General features: G+C 36.5%; 1 protein-coding gene across 1 annotated transcript in view; it reads right to left on the reverse strand.

The window, feature by feature from the left end:
* Positions 1 to 19,089, reverse strand: part of SND1 (staphylococcal nuclease and tudor domain containing 1) — a 413,715-nt gene that overhangs the window by 227,603 nt on the left and 167,023 nt on the right. Inside the window, exon 12 of the mRNA XM_081283716.1 lies at positions 507 to 607. Within this exon, the coding sequence (XP_081139842.1) occupies positions 507 to 607 (101 nt within the window). The remainder of the gene's footprint in view (positions 1 to 506; positions 608 to 19,089) is intronic.

Here is a 19,089-nt window from a genome sequence, read left to right on the forward strand (position 1 = left end):
ATACCTCCTCCCTTGAAAGATTCTGTTCATCAACCAGGCTACCAAGCGACCTTGGAATATAACCAGGAGATAGCAAAGTTTGGTAGAGACTACAACTCTAGCATCTACTGGTTTCATACCACTATACAAAGAAACATGTCCCATTAAACTCTCCTTTTTTTTTTTTTTTTTAAAGGGGGAATGATGAGTACAACTTGATTTCATAAACCAATTTTGGACAGTACCTAGGGCCAGCTTGATACTTAATAATAGCATTATTAGTAGTAATAATGGGTACTTCATGGTGCCAGCTACACAGAGCCCAATAAATCTTTAACAACAATAATGAAAGTATATGATTAGCTAAGGAGTGATTATAAAGTACTTTGCAAATATAAAGTGCTACACAGGCACATAATTATAAACCACTGGGTTAAGCAGAGCCAAAGGAAGGAGAGATCTGATTGATCAGAGAACTCCTAGCTACTTGAGACACAAGCTGGGAATATGCCAGCCAGGATACTTACATTCCTCCAATGGTGACAGTGGCACAGGTCCGTTCTGAAAAGGCAGGAACTGTCTCTGTGGCTGGGCTGGCTGGTCTAATGTAGTCCACTGTCACATTGACCTGGAAATAAAGAATCAAGGGAATTAGGGTTAGAAGTCTGTAGCCCAGTTTATTAGTGGCCACAAATGCTTGTACAATGGTGAAAGATCAACTCACAGTTTAATTTGATGGATTTAAGATCTTTCAAAAAAAATTTAACAACAACAAAAAAAGCTAGATAACAGACTGAAAGTATTTGCAAAAGACATATTTCATAAGGGATAGTTATCCAAAATATTCAAAGAACTCTTAAAACAACCTGATTAAAAAATGCAAAAGATCTGAATGGCTCACCAAAGATTGCATACAGATGACAAGTAAGCATGGGAAAAGATGCTCCATATCATATGTCTTTAGGGAATTGCCAATTTAAGCAATGAAATATCACTACACACTTGTTAGAATGACCAAAATGCAGATCACTGGCAACAAATGTTTTATAAAGATATAAAGCAACAGAAAATCTCATTTACTTCTGGTGGGAATGCAAAATGCAAAATGGTTAGAGCCCCTCAGGAATATAGTTTGGTGGTTTCTCACAAAACTAAGCATACCCTTACTGTTCTATCCAGGAATATGGTGCTCCTTGGAAATTCACCCAAAGGAGCTGAAAATTCGTCTATATAAAAATCTGTACAGGGATGTTAACAGCAGTTTTGTTTATAACTTGTCAAATTTACATACATCCAAGATGTTCTCCTATAGATGAATAGATAAACTGTGGTACCTCCAGAAAATGGCATATTATCCAGTACTAAAAAGCAATGAGCTACTGAGCCATACATACTCATTGAGGAATCTCATATATTATTACTAAGTAACAGAAGTCAATCTGAAAAAGTTTTCTACAGTATGATTCTAACTATACGACATAGAAAAGAGGAATCTAGTAAGTCAAAAGATCAGTGGTGGGGCTGGGGACATGGATCAAGTGGTAGAGCAGTGTTCCGCGCATGCCAGGAGAGTGAGTTCGATCCTCAGCACCACGTAAAAAATAAAAGAAAGATGTTGTGTCCACCGAGAACTAATATATATAAATTCTCTCTTTAAAAAAAAAAGATCAGTGGTAGCTAGGGGATGGAGGAGGGAGGGATAAATGGGTAGAGCACAGGGTATTTTTAGGGCAATGAAACTATTCCCTGTGATACTACAATGGTGAATACATTCTATTATACATTTGTCAAACTCCACAGAAGTTACAATACCAAGCATAAAGCCTATGGACTTGGGGAGATACCGATACATCAATGTAGGTTCATCAGTACTAACAAATATTCATCTCTGGTGTAGTACACTGTTCATATATGGAGGAAAAGGGCATATGGGAAATCTGTATTTTCTGCTCAATTTTGCTGTAAATGTAAAACTTCTGGAAAAATGGATAAAGTCCATTTTTTTTAAACAGTTTATTTTTATTTACTTATTTTTTTAATATTTATTGTTTAGTTATTGGCAGACACAACATCTTCATTTGTATGTGGTGCTGAGGATCGAACCCGGGCCGCATGCAAGCCAGTCGAGCGCGCTACCGCTTGAGCCACATCCCCAGTCCCTAAAGTCCATTTTAAAAAAGAAAAAAGTTGAAAAACAAAAAAGAGGAAAGATGACTGACTATATGAGCACTTGAAACCCCATAGAAATTCTCCTTGACAGAAAAGAGGTCTGCTACATTCCTGCCTGACTTGCAAGACACTATGCTAAAGTAGTTCTTCAATCTTTTAGATTGTCATACAACTTTGAAGATCTGCATTTAGATATATGACCTGGCTCCAGGAAAACTACATATAATTTCATAGTGCCATACCTTTTCATGGGCCAGATTAAGAACTATTAAGAACAACAGCTGGGCGAAGTGGCTCTGGAGGCTGAGATAGGAGGATCACCAGTTTAAAGCCAGCCTCAGCAATAATGAGGCACTAAACAACTCAGTGAGACCCTGTCTCTAAATAAAATACAAAATAAGGCTGGGGATGTGGTTCATTGTTTAGAGTGCACCTGAGTTCAATCCCTGGTACCGGAGGAGGAGGAGGAGGAGGAGGAGGAGGAGGAGGAGGAGAAAAGAGAGGAGGAGGAGGAAGAGACAAGATGACCATTACAAAGATGCTTAGAATTGTTTCATAGTGTATTAATCAAAACACCACAGCAAATCCAATGGAAGTTTTGGATGGGGGTGGGTTAGGTCAGAACGAACTAGAAGACTGTTTAGGTCTTAAGTTAATAAAGGATGTGTGTACAGATAAGAAGTTAGGGGCATAAAATGGAAAAACTGTTTGCTACTAGTATACACTAAATAAACAGATGTAGACAAAGTAGACAATACTTTTTCCTTATGAAATCTTTTTTAATTTAATATATATTTTTAGATGCAGATGGACACAATATCTTTATTTTACTTATTTATTTTTAATGTGGTGCTGAGGATCAAACCCAGTGGCTCGAACATGCTAGGTAAGAGCTCTACCACTGAGCCACAACCCCAACCCCAACCCCTCCTTATGAAATATTTTTAAAGATAAACATGAATCAAAAGAAATCAGTATATAGTATTAATAGCAAACATATGGAGTATGCCTTGATGTTTGGCTTGGGTCATAGCCGAGATAGACATACACTGAAGACACACCTGGGAACAAACAGCCTGAGCCTTCATCCAGAATCCTTTTCTAATTCCATCCCACTTCTCTCCAATCTGCCTAAAGATGTGCTACATAAGCATCAAGTTCAGCCACATTGCTCACTTGACCCATTAAATCCTCGAATGCTATCTTCCTTTTACAAACTTATTTTTAAAATGAACATGGAAGTTTGGGAAAAGGACAATGCTTCAAAATTCCAAGGTCCTACAGTTAGCCTACAGAAGTAAGAAGAGGCCAGAAAAGCAACAGGATTATCGAGTCATGGCAGAAACCAAAAACAAAATATGAGCTAAGCAAAGTATGAGCTAAGCAAGGCATGTAAAATATCTCAGGGCAAAATTTAAATACAGCCAAGGCCTATGGTCCGTCCAATTTGCACATTCAGTGGGGATTTAATAAATATGTGGAGATGAGCAAAGTCCACATATCCTTGTACAATTCATCTAACAAACTCAAGCCCTCAATTCTATTAGCAGAGGGGGAAAAAAATCCTTGTTTGAAAATAAACTAAGTAAATCTCAAGGTGACCCTGCATCTGCCAGTGCCAAGCCTCCTCCTCCGCATGCACAGGGGCCGAAAGCAGCTATCCAGCACAGAAACACCACAGAGAAACATTTGCTCTCTACCCAAAGAAGGCCACATGGGTGGTGGTAGATAGGATGGGTAGTAGACATTAGCATCTGTGTATCTTCCAGGGCAGAAAGTCAATCTGAAATGCCAGCCCCAAACTGTCTTCCAGGGAAATCCATGGGAAAAAACAAAAACAAAACCTAACAAGCAAACAACAACAAAAAACTCCACTTTAATCTTCAATTAACAAAAGAAACAACAAACACATTCATTGGTCAATTAATTATTCCTTGTATCTACAGAAAGAGAATTGCAAATAAGTCAGAGATTAAAGAGCTCTTTGTGGAGGCAATATTATTAAAGAAAATCTCAAATACAAATGAGGCCCTAAAAAGAGCCCACAGCCAAGATACACACCTGCAGGCAACTTTCACAAACCAGGAATTAAAGTCAATGTGTAATTAGCATTTATGTCCCTCTCCTGTGGATTCTGAGATCTGTTCCTCTACCTTGGAGTTTTTCATCACTAGATATTCATCACTGACCTGTCAATCACTTGAAAAAGCCACAATTTAAACATTTTCAATTAAAACGGCTGGAGATCTTAGCAATGTCTGTCTGAATAAATGATAACCTGAATTTTAGGCCTGCAGGGAACATTTGAAATGGCATGAGTTAAAAGAGGATAAACTAAATAATACAGATATGGTCCTCCCTTTTTAGTAAAAGATATACCTGAAATGATGTAATTTACATATATGTGACAAAAAGGGTACTTGATCAATCCAAAGTCTCTTTATAGCCAGGAGCACAAGGAGCCCTAGGCTCTTGTTTGGTTCTATCTGTCACTCTCTTATACATGAGTCATGTAACATCTTGCATCTTAGTTCAGCTTCACCTGAAAAATGAGATCTCCATATTGGATCTTTGTAACATCATTTAAGTGTAGAACTCTAAAAGATATCTTAACCAGACACAGTGTATTATGTTGTACTTTTTTAAACCTTTGTAATTCCCACCTTACATTAATCAATGAGTTGGAACACACAGACTGCAAGCACCAAGAGCAGGAAGACCACGTCTTTTATTCATGGAAAGATGTGGCATAGGGTTTGCGAAGTAGTAGCTGGATATGCAGTAAATATTTGTTGCATAATGCACACACATAATAAGGAACTCTTTGAAACATAAAATTTGAAGGACACTTTTGGAATGAGAAGATTAGGTGTTTTAAGGAACACCTGTCAAATTGGTGACCATTCTGTTTTATAAAAGAAAAAAACACATTTATTTCAACTTTGGGTGTAGTGGTAGGGAACGGGGGCAGGACAAGTATTTTGAAACTGTGATGAAGCTCTAATGCTTAATAAAAGCAAGTACCATAAAAAATGAAGCTAGCAAAATATACATAATTTCTCTTTAAATTGTTTCTCAAAGAGGTTCTCAGAGGTTAAAAAAAAAAAAAGTTGTGTAGTAGGCAGTCAGATTCCATCCAATTGTAGGCTGTTCTTTGAAAGCAATTTCACGAACCCTTCGGAGGAACTAATATGGTAACTTAAGACTAAATTTATATCTTAGTCTCTTGTAAGGTCTGATAGCAGTTTAGCATGATCAAACTGCTTTACACTACACATAAATTCTGAGTATCTAGGAATGTTCTTCATATGAATAGTGAGTAGAAAAATATCAAACTATCAAAGAACTTCACAGAATTTGATGCTGATGATAATGAAATGCCAAAATGTGATCTACCTAAGCACTGAAAATGAGGTAGGGAAAAAACAACCACCTAAACACAGTATTTCCAGGTCCCAGCCTGGGTTTAGTTTTAATATAAATAGACTGTTATGTGAGGCTGTTTTGCATAATTACCCCATAATCCCACCCATGATTCCACACAGCCAATCATAAATTCACAAAGAACAGTAATAAATACTTTGCCTTTAGAAATAAGCTCTTTTATGACCCCACTCTCATGACAGAATTTTCAGGTAGTTATGAAAAGCCTCTATACACCCCTGATACAGAGAAGCCAATGCCATCTGGGCCTAAATCCAAATGATGCTACCTGGAAACAAAAGTAAATAAAACAAAAGAGTTTACACAGCCCAGATATGCTGGCACAACCAGCCTGTAGGGTTTGGTTCCCAGCAATCTGACAGAGGAACTGTGTGAACTTGGGAAAGTTACCTACCATCTCTGTGCTTCCATTTCACATAGTCAACTATGCCCATCTCACTGTGCTAGGAAGAAAAGCATTAATATACATAAGGCATTTAGAACAGGGCATGACTCACAGTGAGCTTGATTCAAGTGCTATTTATTTTTAGATAAGCATGTACTGATTTTCTTAGAACAGTGCCTGGTACAGAGTATATGCTAAATAAGTATATACGAGATAAATAAATAAATACGCCTACACACACATATATGCATAAAAAAGATATGTGTTGACTTAAATCATTAGACTCCTGAAATCATTAGGCAGAGAGACTCAATTAAATGTACTTTTCTCCTTAAGGAATCACAACAAACAAGAACATGTACCTCATACATATTCATCCCAACTTAGAGATAAGTAGGGATTATTTTAAAGAATGACACACTATTTAGTATTTATTTAGATATTTTATGGATTAATTTTGCAGGTACATTTACTGGATATTTTATTTACCAAAGATAATTAAATGGAGTTTTGTGAACCATATCAATTAGTAGGTTAACTAGAAATATTTAGGGCAGGATACTTCTGGCTTTATTAAATGAGGAAGACAATGAACAAAGAGAGGCCAAGTTTCCATTTGCTTTGGACTTAGTAGGACCTTAAACACATTATACTCCTCAGTATATCCTAAAAATTTGAATGTAAATATTTTTAAAAAGTTTGAAACACACATCAATCACCCATTCTCTGGGTAGGCAAGACCTTCAAAATAAATTACTACTGATGAAGCCAGTCTAATGGTCCTATCTCTGGACATGCTCTCAGCTCACCTCCCCTATGTAACCTATTCAGATGCAAGCACCTGGGGAGCTAATCAACTCTCAGGAGATAATGTCAAACTTAACTGCTTCTCCACAAGCATTATATGACAAAAATTTAATGAATCACAAATCAGATCTTCACATACACATTTAAAATAGTAGCATAAAAAATAAAAATGGGTGAAATTTATTTTAATCCTATTTCTTATATATTTCAAAATTTGCAAATTCTCACCATTTAGATATTAAACTAACACTAGAGACTTTTTCTTTCTTTCTTCTTCTTTTTTCCTTTTGGTACCAAGTCTTCAGTATCCAGTGTGTCTCTTCAGTTTGGACCAAGCATGGCTTAAGTACTCCAAGCCACACATGTAAGATATGTTCTGTTCAATAGTTTGATAAAAATACTTCTCCATGTCTCATTCTGGATTTTTAAATTAATTCACAATTTCCAACACAATTCTAGGATTCTTTACCTCAGTGTTGAAATTTACCATAATGGATAGATGGTGACTATATGACTGCCAAAAACTCATTTCAAAGAACTATCTGATTTTTTTTTTTTTAGTTAACAGTAAAGGCTTCTGTTGAATGTGAACATTATTTAAAAGAAAATGATCAATTGATAGATGTGAACTAATTATTTTTATGAACTTTTATAACTGTAAAAAACTTCTATAATTATAAAAAGTTGAAATTTTCCTAATCTAAATTTAGATATCTATGAGCTCCAATATTTCTTAAAGTAAAACAACCTCTACAGATACATTTGCAAAACAAAACAAAACCAAAAAAAAAAAAAAAAAAAAAAAAAAAACCCTATACATTTGTTTTCTCATTTACACTGCAAGGCATAGAACAGGGACATAAACCCCTGTTCCCAGGCTACCTCTCCAATCCAACCTAGATTTTTTAGGTTGATGTATTCTGGCACACCCACTTCCAAATCATTGTAATTAGATACTAAGGCTGGTTGTTTATTCACATGTATTTATGCTGCTCTCTCCATCTACAATCACCCTTCCCACCTCCTCCACACTGAACTATTTTAAGCACATTTCATTTTCATCAATGGAAGGTTAACCTATGTGCTTACAAACCTTTGTAAACACAGGGTCAAACTGCTTTCTTATTTCATGTATTTCAAACAAAAGGAATATCCTGCCTGGCCCCTCCATCCCAAAGGGCAGGTGCTTTTATCTGTTTTGAGGGGAGAGGTAAAATACAGCGTGATATAGGGCCAGGAGACATTAAGAGGCTCTATCTGACATTAGGCATTCATTTAAGAGCTCCCTGATATACCTTCAGTTCAGTAAATATTTAATTAGAAGCATACACAAATGTAAGATCCAAAAATATACATTAAAAAATTTTATGTAAGGGGCCATTTGAGATTGGCTTCTTAAATCCTTATAATCTTACTAATGTATTTAAAGAGTATAATCTACACTTTTGTTAGTGTTCTGAGATTATCTTATTATTATATCATTTGCATAGCCCATACCAATACCTACTTTTAGTACTGTATTCCTTATCCCTAGGAAGAAAACAAGAAGGTCTCAGAGATACTAAAAGAAACTTTCCCCCTTGCATGTCCCTTTTTATGCCTCACCAGAGCTCCCATCTTTCATTTGCCTTCTTCTAGTGGATGAAAGTTGAGGGCGGGTCTTTTTTCTCTTCTATACAAGTGTCAATCAAAGTCATCTGTGCCCAAAATTCCCAAGGTCATCAGCAGTCAGGGGAAATTAAATCTCTTCCTTCAGAAGTCTCCCTGGAGGAGTTTCAGCCACAAGCAGCAAGAAAACATGGAGATACTTATATTGTGGAGAAAATACACAATGTCACCCAGTCTTTAAAACAGCAGCAATAATAAAACTAAGAGGATAGGGCTCAGGGATATGAATAAAGAGGATTTGCTTAATGGCTTGTAAGAAGAATTACTGAAGGGGGAAGATAAAAACAAAAGGTTACATTACATTTGCTTTGTAATTGTATGACAGTCTCTGAAGTTTTGGGATGTCTCTATTCCCCAAAAAGCCAAATGAGGAATCTTAGCAATAAATGTGGAAACAAAAGTATTCACCGTGCCAAGAGTTTCCATAAATTCCTGTTTCTCTGGAGGCTGAGTTCTACTTGGGTGAGCAATGTCAGCATGGAAAAGCACCCTGGATTGGACACACCCCAGAGCATTCAGTTTTCTCTAGCTTTCCACAAGCTGGCACCTAGAAGTTACTCAGACAAGAGAAACGTGCATTCAGGTTAAGTTAACTACAGACCAAAGTTCTTTTTTTTTTTTTTCTTTTGGTGGTGTTGCTGAGGATTGAACCCAGGGCCTTTATACAACCAGAGATATGAAAAAATGTGCTCTATATGTGTAATGTGAATTATAATGCACTCCGCTGTCATATATTTTTTTAAAAAATCAATAAAAAAGACAGAGAGAGAGAGAGAGAGACCAAAGTTAAAAATGGTGCAATGGCCTCAAGGAAGTATATCATGATTCAAAGGAGAAATTTAACTATTCTTTAGGATGCCTTCCAATATACAAAGAGAAAATAGCCCAACAATACACCACTTTGTATCTTAATTATTTTCAGTCTTGTGGCTAAGTAAACCTTCCAAAATAATCAAGTGCCAAAAATATAGGCCTTGCTCTCCTTTTTTGTTTGTGGTGCTGAGGATCTAACCCAAGGCACTGCATATGGTAAACAAGTGCTCTACCACTGAGCTATGTACACAGCCCCACGTGGGCCTTTCTTGGTGCATTTACCACCCTTTTCTCTGTGAAGACAGAGCCTACTAAATGAGTTTAAGTTCCCTGATTGAAGACACAATGTGCACGGAGCAGAACCACTTAAGTTCAAGGTCTAGCTACACAACCACTGACTGAAGACCATCCTGCACCAATTCTGTGCCCTCTTCCAAATTCAGTTCTCTTGACCTGTAGCCACTATTTTAAAAACTGTGCACAAATATTTGGAAATTGGGTAGGTAGCAATGGAGGATAAGTGTCAGTCAAATATAGCATCTGCATCTCAAACAGTAAATTTATGAAATACACTAGCTCAATGCATGTATATAAACAAAGAAAAAGGCTTCTTCGAGTCCCAAAGTGCATGTTTTTCCAACCTAAGTTATCAGGTACATGAAGTAAAAATACTGCTTAAATTCCTCAAAAAATTAAAAATAGAATTACCATATGATGCAGCACTTCCACTTCTCGGTATATATCAACTGAATGGAAAAAAGGGTCTCAGAGAAATCTGAATACCCATGTTCACAGCATAATTTATTCATAGCAATTAAAGAATGGAAGTAATGGAAGTGCCCCTCAATGGATGAATGGATAAACAAACTGCATACACATATGTGGGAATATTATTCAGCCTTAAAGGAAGGAAATTCTGACATACTACAATGTGGATGCCCTCCAGGACATTGTGATAAATGAAACAAGCTAGTCACAGAAAAGATTTATTTACAAAAAGAAAGTCAGAGAGAGAGCTGGGGTTGTAGCTCAGTGGAAGAGCACTTGCCTAGCAAAATGTGAGGCACTGGGTTTGATACTCAGCACCTCATAAAGAAATAAAGGTTTTATGTCCGTCTATAATTTTTTAAAAAGTTAAAAACAAAAAATAACACCAAATGGTACTACCTAATGAGATAGCAAGTAGTCAAAAATCACAGAGAAAGCTAAATGGAGGTTGCCAGGGGCTGGAGGGAGAGTTAAATATTTAACACATACAGAGTTTTGGGTCTGGAAGATGAAAATGTTCTGGAAACGGACAGTCATAAGTGCACAATAATGTGTACATTTAAAACGATTAACAAGGTGAATTTTATGTTGTGCCTGTTTACATACACGCACACACACACTAGGCTGTACCATTCACACATTCCATAAATCAACAACAGAGGCCAAGCAATTCTGAGCCCAAATTCAGTCAATTCCTAAATCTCTTTTTGCCTGAGAGACAGTATCATCACATTCCCAGGAAAACAGATGGTTTCCCAACGGCAATTAATAATTAGAAGTCATTTTCAATAACTGATTAACAAAAGAAGAAAGATCAAAGGTAGTCATATAAGACAAAAATCATCTACCTTTCTCAGGCTATGAAACACCTTAGTCTATTTTCCTACTTTCAAGGCAGGAGGATCACTAGTTCCAGGCCAGCCCTGGCAATTTAGCAAGATCCTCAGCAACTTAATATCAACTGTCTCAAAATAAAAAAGGACTGGGAATGTAGTTTAGTGGTAAAGCATGCCAGGGTTCAGTCCCCAGTAATATAGTGGAAAAAATCCTAATTTCTAAAGAGTCAGTACACTAAGGCACAAGTTTTATGCCTAGGTACCACAAGTTTGCCTAAATCCACCTTCTTTATCACTTCTAAGAGGCACCTTTAAAAGGGGGATAAGAAAATTTTGTTGTTCTGACTTTCTATTACTTTGTCAATTTCTTTGGATGTCATGTGCCCTGTCACATCTTACATGTTTGAGGAATCCCTTAAAGATCTTTCACCTGTAGATCTATCTTTTGAGAACTTCCAGTACATTCCATAGCAATTTCCCCACCTTTATCTAGTTCTCCAGCTGCTGAATTTAATCATTTCCACCTCTTATTTTGTCTAATAAGCCTACGGTTTTCATGGGCTTCTCTAAGTGATATCTTCTGCAATTGTCAGGAACATAAATTACTGCAACCCTCTGAAGGTCAAGGTGGCAATTCTGCTAACATTTAATACGTGAATGCCCTTTGACCTAGCAATTTCACTTCTAGAAATTCAGTCTATTAAAATAAAGATGCATATAAAGTACTGTACTGTGTCGTTGGCACTGATGATAATCTAACAAAAATGTAAAATTATAAGCTGAATCTAGCCCTAGAGTTGCATGGTAGCAGAAACCCTGTCAATTTTTCCCACAGTAAATTACTAGCAATTCTCAATAAATACAACAAAGCTGTTGAAAACAATGGAGATCTATACAATCTGCTTTGGATTTGAGATGTCCAGATCAAAAAGCCAATGCACAATGATATTTATCATATAATTCTATTTGGAGGGACAAAATTAAGGGACAGACTCTATAGGATTATACTTGACACTGTTAGAAGAGCTTATCTTTGAAGGTTTAAATATAGGGCATACAATTTTTCACATCATGTTTTTCTGATAAGATCTAAAAACTTTTAATCACATTTGTAAAGGGAAAAATAAGACAAATTTTAAAAAAACCAATAGGGCAAGCTGAAGTAAATATGCAAAGAGAAAATCTACCTTTAAAAACAAAACAAGGAAACGAACAACAAAAACAAATCAGTGGCCTGTTCACAATGAGAGTCTTTAACACTGAACATCTATTTCATCATGATAGTTCCCATGATGAGGCCATGGTTGCGGCTGGTTCACTAGTGCCTGCCAGCCAGTAGGATCCTACAGGACAGGCTACGCACTGTTAGAAGGACACATCATGAGGGCTTCCGGGTGCCCAGTGGTGTACTACTGCCATGGCAGGTGGGCATCACTATCTGCAAATGAACTGCCAATCTCACTGTGAGCTGATAATGATCCTGCCACCACCACCTGCCTGCCATATGTTTTCCCTACTTGTCATGTAACAAGGAACTGCATTTTGGCATGCTGATTACTGACAGTCTGATACTAGTGGTTGAGGTTTATAGTACTTGGCCATAGCACTTCACAGAACTGGAGAAGAGTGGAAGAAGGACATAAAATACTGCTTTGCCAGCTGAACATTCACTCAAACCTAAAGATTTGCAGCAGACTAGCCAGATGCTCCTTTTTAATTTGAAGACTAAGAGCTGCTAGGTTCAAGACTCGATGTTCTACCTCCACTTATTCCCTGTGATCCTATTTCCCATTAGTAGAAGAGAAAAGGAGCTCACATTTCTTGCTATAAATTGGATTTATTCTGTCTCCTTAAATCACCAAGGTACACTCGATGAAACTTATGTCATCCCATGGAGTTTTCTTTTTCACTCTAATGTAATGCAGGGGTAAGCACTGGATGTGGCATTAAGAGTCATGAATTCCTGCTGATAAAGCCTCAGCTCAGAGAAGAAAATAATCTGGGAAGAGATTATAGAGGAAGAATGTGGTTGCCGTACCAGTCAACTGCCTCCACAGTTGCCTCCACAGTCTGTTCCCTTTAGTAGAACTTTAATTTAGACATTTAAAACTGTTTATACTGGAGAATCTCAAAATAAGGCTTGTTATTTCCTCCTAGTCAACAAACTAGGAACTGAGTGTCTGAAAAGGAAGAGAGCAGATTTTCAATACAGTTTGGGTTAAAGATAGTGTCTAACAGATTATGAAAGAGACTGGAAATGGTTAAGCACATTAACCAAAATCCTTGGATTCCCACAGATAATGAGGATGTGAAGGAGATTCCCAAGACACTATCCATGAATTAGGAAGACACTGGACAAGCACATGCTTCTCTTAATGACAGGACTCCTCCTACATGCAGGTGCCTACCCATTTAACACAGCACATAAAATGCCAACCTACTTTAGCACCAAGAAACACCAAGCACTTAATTCATGAACCACTCCAACTAACATGCACATTTACTTTATAATTGAGATAAAATTCATGTAACATAAATTCACCATTTAAACCATCTTAAATTGTGAAAATTCAGTGGTTTTTAGTATATTCACAACACTGTGCAACCAATATCATTATCTAATTCTGCAACACTTTTACTACTCCCCCAAAAGAGTCCTGTTTCCATTAAGCAGTCAGTCCCCATTCCCAACTTCCCCTACTCCTGGTAATCATCACTCTAGTCACTGTCCCTCTGGGACTTCTCTATTTTAAATATTTCATATATAAAAAGAACCACACAATTTGGAGTCTTGTGTTTCTAATTTTTTACTTGGGACAAGTATTGTCAAGATTCATCTATATTATAGTATATAGCAAGGCCTAACTATTTCTTTTATGGCAAAATACACATACTGTGAAGATATACTATATTTTGTTTATGTGGGGACATGTACTTCTGTGACTGTAGTAATAAGAGACAATGTGTTAAGAACCACTCTAATAATAAGATCTTATAACAATAAGTGTTAAGAATGAGTTGAGAGTACAATTCATGGCATATAGAATTGTTTTTCAGTATAGCAAGTTATCAGCTATCATTAACAAACATAGGAACATCATATAAAATAAATAACTTAATCTCCCAATCTGTCCACTTCTGAAAACTTCAACCAAATGGGGGCGGGGGGCAGTCTCTTGAATGAGAGATCAACCAGCCACATAATAGAACAGGAAACTAGGGCACAGAATTTATTCGCTCAAGATAAACAGGAGAATGTGAACATGATGCAGAAATAAAGTATAGAAAGTGTCAAAAAAGACATCTCCAAGGCTCTTACCCTCATTTGCTGCAGAGTTTCCCTGTTCACATTCAATGAACAAAAGTATACTTCAGGTTTCAAAGACTCTGGTATCCTGGTTGCTTGGCATGTTGGAAAACACCTTTGGAATACACAGCAAGGATGCCTGAGTTATCCCTATACGGTAGTTTCTACATGAGGGGCTACTCAGACCAGCTAACCCAATTCCTCTCCTGACCTCATCTCTCAGAGTTCCTAGTGGGAGAACTAATGATATATTCTACAGCACAGTAATAAAGGAATGAACAAATGAACCAGTGAACTCTACTCCATAACTTAATATGGAAAGAATTTTTATTCTTAAGTTATTAAAGAAAAGTCTCTTTTAACCCAAGAGAAAAGTCAATATTAAGATATTGACTTATCTCAAGAATAAGAGAGTTGGTTTATTCAAGATAACATTTTGAGCTATATATTTATTATTCTGAGTGTCAAAAGACTAGTGTGAGGAGATAATGATGATTTGTGGGAGAGGGTACAATCCCAGGGGCACTTACTGAGCCACACTCCCAGCCTGCTGAGGGCCATTGCCAAGTAGGAATGACGCATCGAAATTTCCTTGCCAGCATACCCCATGTTAAATGGACTTGCCTTGGAATTTCGCTGTTGACATTGCATGTAAGGTGACCTTGCTCAAGGACCAGGGCGGATCCGGGTTTAGAGCTGATCAGGTTTGAGGAAGTATCCCAGTCCTTGGGTTTAGGGCGTTCCTGGTTTAAGACAATATGGGTTTTAGGGAAGTTGGAGGTTGAAGATTATTGCTGCTGGAAATAGGGCGTTCCTGCTACCTGAGCTCTGTTGAGTTCTCCAGATTCAGAAAGTATTTTGGGAAAATAGCCTCGTGGAGTAGGTGAATTGGGCGGCGGGAGAACTGGGATTTCCCCAGAAGGTGTGTAGAGGCCGGTGTGAGTTCGGGAATAAAGAATTGCTGTTTGAATCTACAAAGCTGTGGTGGCTCGTGATCTTGTGCCCAGCCAAGACATTGGCACCAGCCCATTTTATTTTTTATTTGGAAGCAGGATCTCACTAAGTTGCTAAGGCTGGCTTTGAACTTGCAATCCTCCTGACTCAGCCTCTTGAGCTGCTAGGATTACAGGAGCACAACACCACATCCAGCAATAATGATATTTAATAGCATTCTGCCACTCAAGAATTACCAGAGAATTTTATTTAACTGAAACAAGAAAAAAGTCAAAACTCCCAGCAGCTCTAAAAGTTAAGAAAATGCCAGAAACACGTTAACACAACAACCAAGACCACACAAAAGTACAACCTCCAAAAAACCACACAACCAAGACCACACAAAAGTACAACCTCCAAAAAACCAGCAAATTAAGTATCCAACTACAGACAAGAGCTCTCTGCAATCACCAGGCAAGACCTTCATGCAAATCACCCCAAAAGAGACTTGTCAAATGATCACAAAATAAAAAGGGCACAACCTAAAAGAAAGGCCAGTCAAAGAGATAGTATGTTTCAGTACACCCAGGAAGTACAGAAAACAGAAATGAAACTTGCTATACTGAAAAACATGCCAAAGATACATATTTATTTAATAAAATCAAAGACAGCAGTAAAATAAATTTAAGGAACATCTACTAAATTTCAGGTTAATTATCTGTTGAAAGAGACGAAAGAGGCCAATTGGTGCAACCATTACTAGAATGGAACCACCATTTGACCCTGCTATCCCACTCCTTGTATACACAAAGGACTTAAAATCAGCATACTACAGTGATGCAGGCATGTAAATGTTTATAGCAGCTCAATTCACAATAGCTAAACTATGGAACCAACCTAGGTACCCTTCAACAGATGAATGAATAAAGAAAATGTGGTATATATAAACAATGGAATATTACTCAGCCATTAAAAAAAGAATGAATTTATGACTTTTGCAATCTTCAGGATATATGAAGATATATTAGATGAATGGATGAATCTGAAGACTATTATGCTAAGACAAATAAGCCAATCCCAAAACTCCAAAGGTCAAATGTTAATGGAGATGCTAACACAGAACAATAGGGGAGGGAAGAATAGAAGTTCAGTGGATTAGACAAGGGGGAAATGAAGGGAAGGGAGGGAGGATGAAAATAGAAAAGATAGTAGAATGAATCTGACATTATTACCCTATATGCATATATGATCACACGGCCAGTGTAATTCTACTTCATGTACAACCAGAAGAATGATCAGTTATACTCTATTTATGTATGATGTGTCAAAATGCATTCTGTTATATGTAACTAATTAGAACAAATTTTAAAAGTGGCTAAATAAAATTTATTAGAACAAATTTTAAAAGTGGCTAAATAAAATTTAAGATAAAAATTAATAAAATTAAGTTTTAATATGAAAGAATCAAAATCCTAGCAACCAGAGAAGGTTGACTCTTTATATTACATAAATACAAAAAAACTAAAACGGGGTGGAGCAGGGAGCTATTATACTTCTTAAAGGACCAAATACTTTCTAAAGAAAAATTCAGTACTGTTATTAATAGACGTATTTTACTCTGCTATCCATTATATCCTCTCGGATATAGAAGTTTGTGGTTTTGTAGAGCTCAGTAAAAAAAGATAATTTTCTTATACAGGGCAGCTTGTTTATTAAAACAAAATTGTATCATGAAAGGAAATTAAGATGAACATACATTGGTTAAGCAAATCACACAATCATAATAAAATGATATACAGCTATTAAAATTAATACATACAAGTTCATTTAATGATATGGGGAGATGTTCAGGTTTTCTTGTTGACCAAAAAGGATAGAAACTGATTCAAATATAAACATATTTAAGTAAAAGAAAATATGCCAGGGTTGGAGCTGTGGCTCAGCAGTAGTGCACTTGCCTGGAAATGTGTGAGGCACTGGGTTTGATCTTCAGCGCCACACATAAATAAAATTAAGGTCTATCAACAACTAAAAAAAAAAATTTTTTTAAATCTCTAAAAAAAAGAAAATATGCCAAACGGTTAAAATATTTAAATTACATTTTTATCTTTTATACTCGCCAAACTTAGTTAAGAAAAAAAGTGCATTGCTTATAGTCAGAAAAGAAAATAATCGAATAAAGAACACAGATCATCATAGTTAAGATGTGATTTATGGTTGCAATATTGTTCCTAAAACACAGTAACCTGTGTATTACGGACAACAGGGGAGAGTAGATTCCCCAGGTATAAATTTTCAAAAGGCTATAATTTACCAATGGATTCTATTCAGTGCCCCCATAATCCTATCATTTTTAAATCTGCAATATTATAGCTATATCTAACTTTCAAAAGAAAGGAAGGAAGGAAGCCAGGGAGGGAAGGAGGGAGGAAAAGAAAGAACAAATTGGTGTTTGACAAATATACTACCAGAGACGGAAATCAATGGGGTTATTCACAAAGAAAGAACAAGATCAGATATTTGCAAGGCTTTCCAAAGTCAAGAACTAAGGAAACAGAAGTAGCAAAAAATGATGACACTACATTGTTACCAATTATCTTGTTTTTTTTTTTAAGAGAGAGAGAGAGAGAGAATTTTAATATTTATTTTTTAGTTTTCGGCGGACACAACATCTTTGTTTGTATGTGATGCTGAGGATTGAACCTGGGCTGTGCGCATGCCAGGAAAGCTCGATACCGCTTGAGCCACATCCCCAGCCCACCAATTATCTTTTAAAGGAAACAATAAAGGTGGGGAATACATAAGAGGTCTTTTACATGTACATTTGCAAAGGAATTCTCTCTCTTTTCTTAACACTGGGAAGGTTACCTTTACCAAAGTGATAAGTGAAAAGGACAGATAAAGTGTTTAGAACAATGAAAATGAGTATAGACCAGAATTTTATTCTAGGCTATAAAGCTAAAGTGAACCCTAAACCTAAATTGTTAGTCTTTAAAAGAAAGGGCTTATGAATTCAGCTAGCAAGAAGGAAAATCGTGGAGGTGGTCATAAGACCATATTCTGTCTCAGTGGATGAGGAGAGAAGGTAGATTTCGTCCACATCAGGGAATTTAGCTTACTTATAGAACACAAAATACAATCTCAGATTTTTTTAAAAAAACGAGAAGCTCTCTATAAAGATTAAAGAAACTGGCAGATAATTTTTGAGAAGACAAATAACAATATTACTGAGAATGGAACTTTTGCTTCAATTAAATATTTGGTGAATATGCATTGAATTGAAAAAGGGAGGCCATTTAATATCAATGGAAGCAGAAAAGTAACACTATGGGGAAAAGGAGAGTATAATAATATAGCACTGTGTCTGCATAACCACTTAGCTTTTTTTTTTAAAGTGTTTGCATACATTTTTTAATAAAGCAGCATTTCTACTTCATTTTGTTTCAACATAAACTATATTTAATACCAGGGTAAAATGCTTCACTTTTTAAGTGTTGACTATGATGAATAACATGGAATCCTCACTCTACAATACAAATCATAACAAATCTCTCACTTTGAGAATCAAAGTACTTTAAACAAAATATGCTGCCTCTGTGATAAGACATAATTGACTTCATAATATAATCTCAAATTTAATCAATACCTGAATTCATCAATGGCACTCAAGTAACAGAGCAACTTTAAAATACAAATGACAAAATGCCAAAAATAAACAAAACCCTAAAAAGCAAATTAGAAATGCTGGATTTAATAAGCATTTACCTTTGGAGATGGGAAATGCAGGACATGGAGCATTTGTTCCTGCTTGCTAATCACACGGTTATGATTAGAAGGGTAAGTTCAGGAGACAGAAAAGCTTTTTCTGAAACTCTCAAAGAAACTCAGGGCATAAAAACCTGCAACAGGGGTGTACATACTTTGCCCTTTCTTTAGCTTCCTTTAGGTTTCAGCAATTATGTTCTCCTCAGATGTCCTGC

The sequence above is a fragment of the Spermophilus citellus genome (assembly GCF_964194105.1).
Source record: "Spermophilus citellus genome assembly, chromosome: 3".
NCBI classification, from domain to species: Eukaryota; Metazoa; Chordata; class Mammalia; order Rodentia; family Sciuridae; genus Spermophilus; species Spermophilus citellus.